General features: G+C 44.0%; 1 protein-coding gene across 1 annotated transcript in view; it reads left to right on the forward strand.

Annotated features, from left to right (window-relative positions):
• Window positions 1-102: 102 nt before the first annotated feature.
• Window positions 103-2054, forward strand: part of septin10 (septin 10) — a 23841-nt gene continuing 21889 nt past the window's right edge. Inside the window, 2 exon segments of the mRNA XM_083777158.1 lie at window positions 103-246; window positions 1293-1410. Of these exon segments, the coding sequence (XP_083633284.1) occupies window positions 217-246; window positions 1293-1410 (148 nt within the window). The 5' untranslated portion in view covers window positions 103-216.

Here is a 2054-nt window from a genome sequence, read left to right on the forward strand (position 1 = left end):
CAACCTTTAAAGCTAAAGACTCTGTCCCCTAATTCCTGAGTTGGTTTGGTCTGGGCCGTCACGTCTACACGTCACCGTGCGATGAGGCCACTCTGAGCCGAACGGGGGGAATCATTACATCTCAAAGAACTTTTCTACTCGCTCAGTTGTTGTTGTTGTTGTTGCTAGCCACCGCCAGCCATCAGCAATACTGTTTTTTTTTTTTAAAGTAAAAACATGGCTTCTTCCGATGTAGTGCGGCAGCCGGTGAGTAGTTGTCCTCTTTCTGGTTGAATAAGTGTAGTTTAGTTGTTGACACAGACGGACGGACGGTCTGTGGGGACAGGGAGTGGTGTCCTGTCCTGAGAGATGCTAACGATGCTAAAGCTATCTATCAGACACGTAATGCAGACCAGAACCTAAACTACTCACTTTCATATTAACATTTAATTTCAACCACGTCCAGCGTACGTGCGTTTAGATGCGTTTACGTCTAAACAAATTGAAAGCTTTGCATTTATAACCAAGAAGTGTTTTATTTTTTTAGAGTTTAGACAACTTGGCTAATAACGTCAGTGTTCTCTCCAGCTGGTGATGCATGCCTGCCAAACAAACATTGAACAAGGCATCATCTCTTTTCGCGTGTGTGTGTGTGTGTGTGTCACTGTGTGTGTGTGTGTGTGTGTGTGTGTGTGTGTGTGTGTGTGTGTGTGTGTGTGTCATGTACGATGTGTATTTGTGGTGTGAACTCACACTCAGCAGACACATTGCACTACATTAGTGCTACAGAGGCAAAACCAATTATTTTCTTTAAATAACGTGTGTGTGTCTCTCCTATAACCCAAGCATTACAATCATGCTGTAATTGTAACACAGTTTCATTTAGGTTACAATGAAATCAATGAGTGATTCTCAACCTTTTTTCTATTTTTTTTTTAAGGGCCCCCAGTTTGACATACATTGAGCTTAGCCAATGGTTCACAATATGACACTAGTACTTCACCAGTGTCATGGCTTAAAGGGCCACTTCACGCCTTTTGCAAACAGATCTTATTTCAATGATGTTCGGGAGACAAGAAACACTTTCCTGGGTTTTTATGTGGGCAATGTGTCCATGGGCTCCATGATGTCATGGACACAGGGCTCACTTATTTCCTGGACTATGTTGTTGTCTCAGTAAGACAGCCCTCCCCGTAGCCACAAGGAGGAGCAGTGGACCAAAGCATTTAGGGGAATTGTAGTCGGGAAGGAATAAGGTCAGGTTTATAGTTTTATACCTGGATGTTTAATACTGTACTGTGTGTCTTGTGCAGGATAACAACGGCATGCGTCCCCTGGCCCTGTCTGGTCATGTGGGCTTCGACAGCCTCCCAGACCAGCTGGTGAACAAGTCTACTTGCCAGGGTTTCTGTTTCAACATCCTCTGCATAGGTAGGTACTAAATACACCTCCCATAGACACACATCACCACCTGACAACGTAAGGCGTGTTCAAAAATACTTTCCAATGGTTGTTTGGAAATTCACAGAGATATATGGATGCAGGATGCACGCCATTTGCATCACTGACTCAATTGTTAACCAGCTACAGAGATTAAAATAGGGTGCATTTTGCATCCCAAAACGCAGTTGTTTAGTTAAGGGACGCAATTAAACAACGACCTCTGCATCCACGGGATGCACTACTGTACTGTTTTTTTATTCTAGTTTATTTTGCTAGCTGTAGTTAAAATAATCCTTTCTTTTTTCTGTTTTCTACATGAATATAACTACATTATAACCATCTAAAATGAAATGGGGGGTTAAATGCTGCAATTTGTAAATAAATAGCAAAATATGCCTCCTAACGTCGTTGAAGTGGGACTCATTTCTAAAAGACCAGCCCTGGGACTCATCTAAAAAGACCATCCCTGCATCCTGGGACTCATTACATTGAAAACCTATTTACATCAGAGCCGAAGAGTTTGATCAATCCTCATGGGGGGCCCGTCCCCCCCGTTCCCCGCAGCCCCGCCTCCCCGCACCCCCCCCCCCCCCCGCCGCCGCAGCGCGGAAAAAAATAAGTTGTTTCGCTGG

Source organism: Protomyctophum parallelum, assembly GCF_964188405.1.
Source record: "Protomyctophum parallelum genome assembly, chromosome: 11".
NCBI lineage: Eukaryota > Metazoa > Chordata > Actinopteri > Myctophiformes > Myctophidae > Protomyctophum > Protomyctophum parallelum.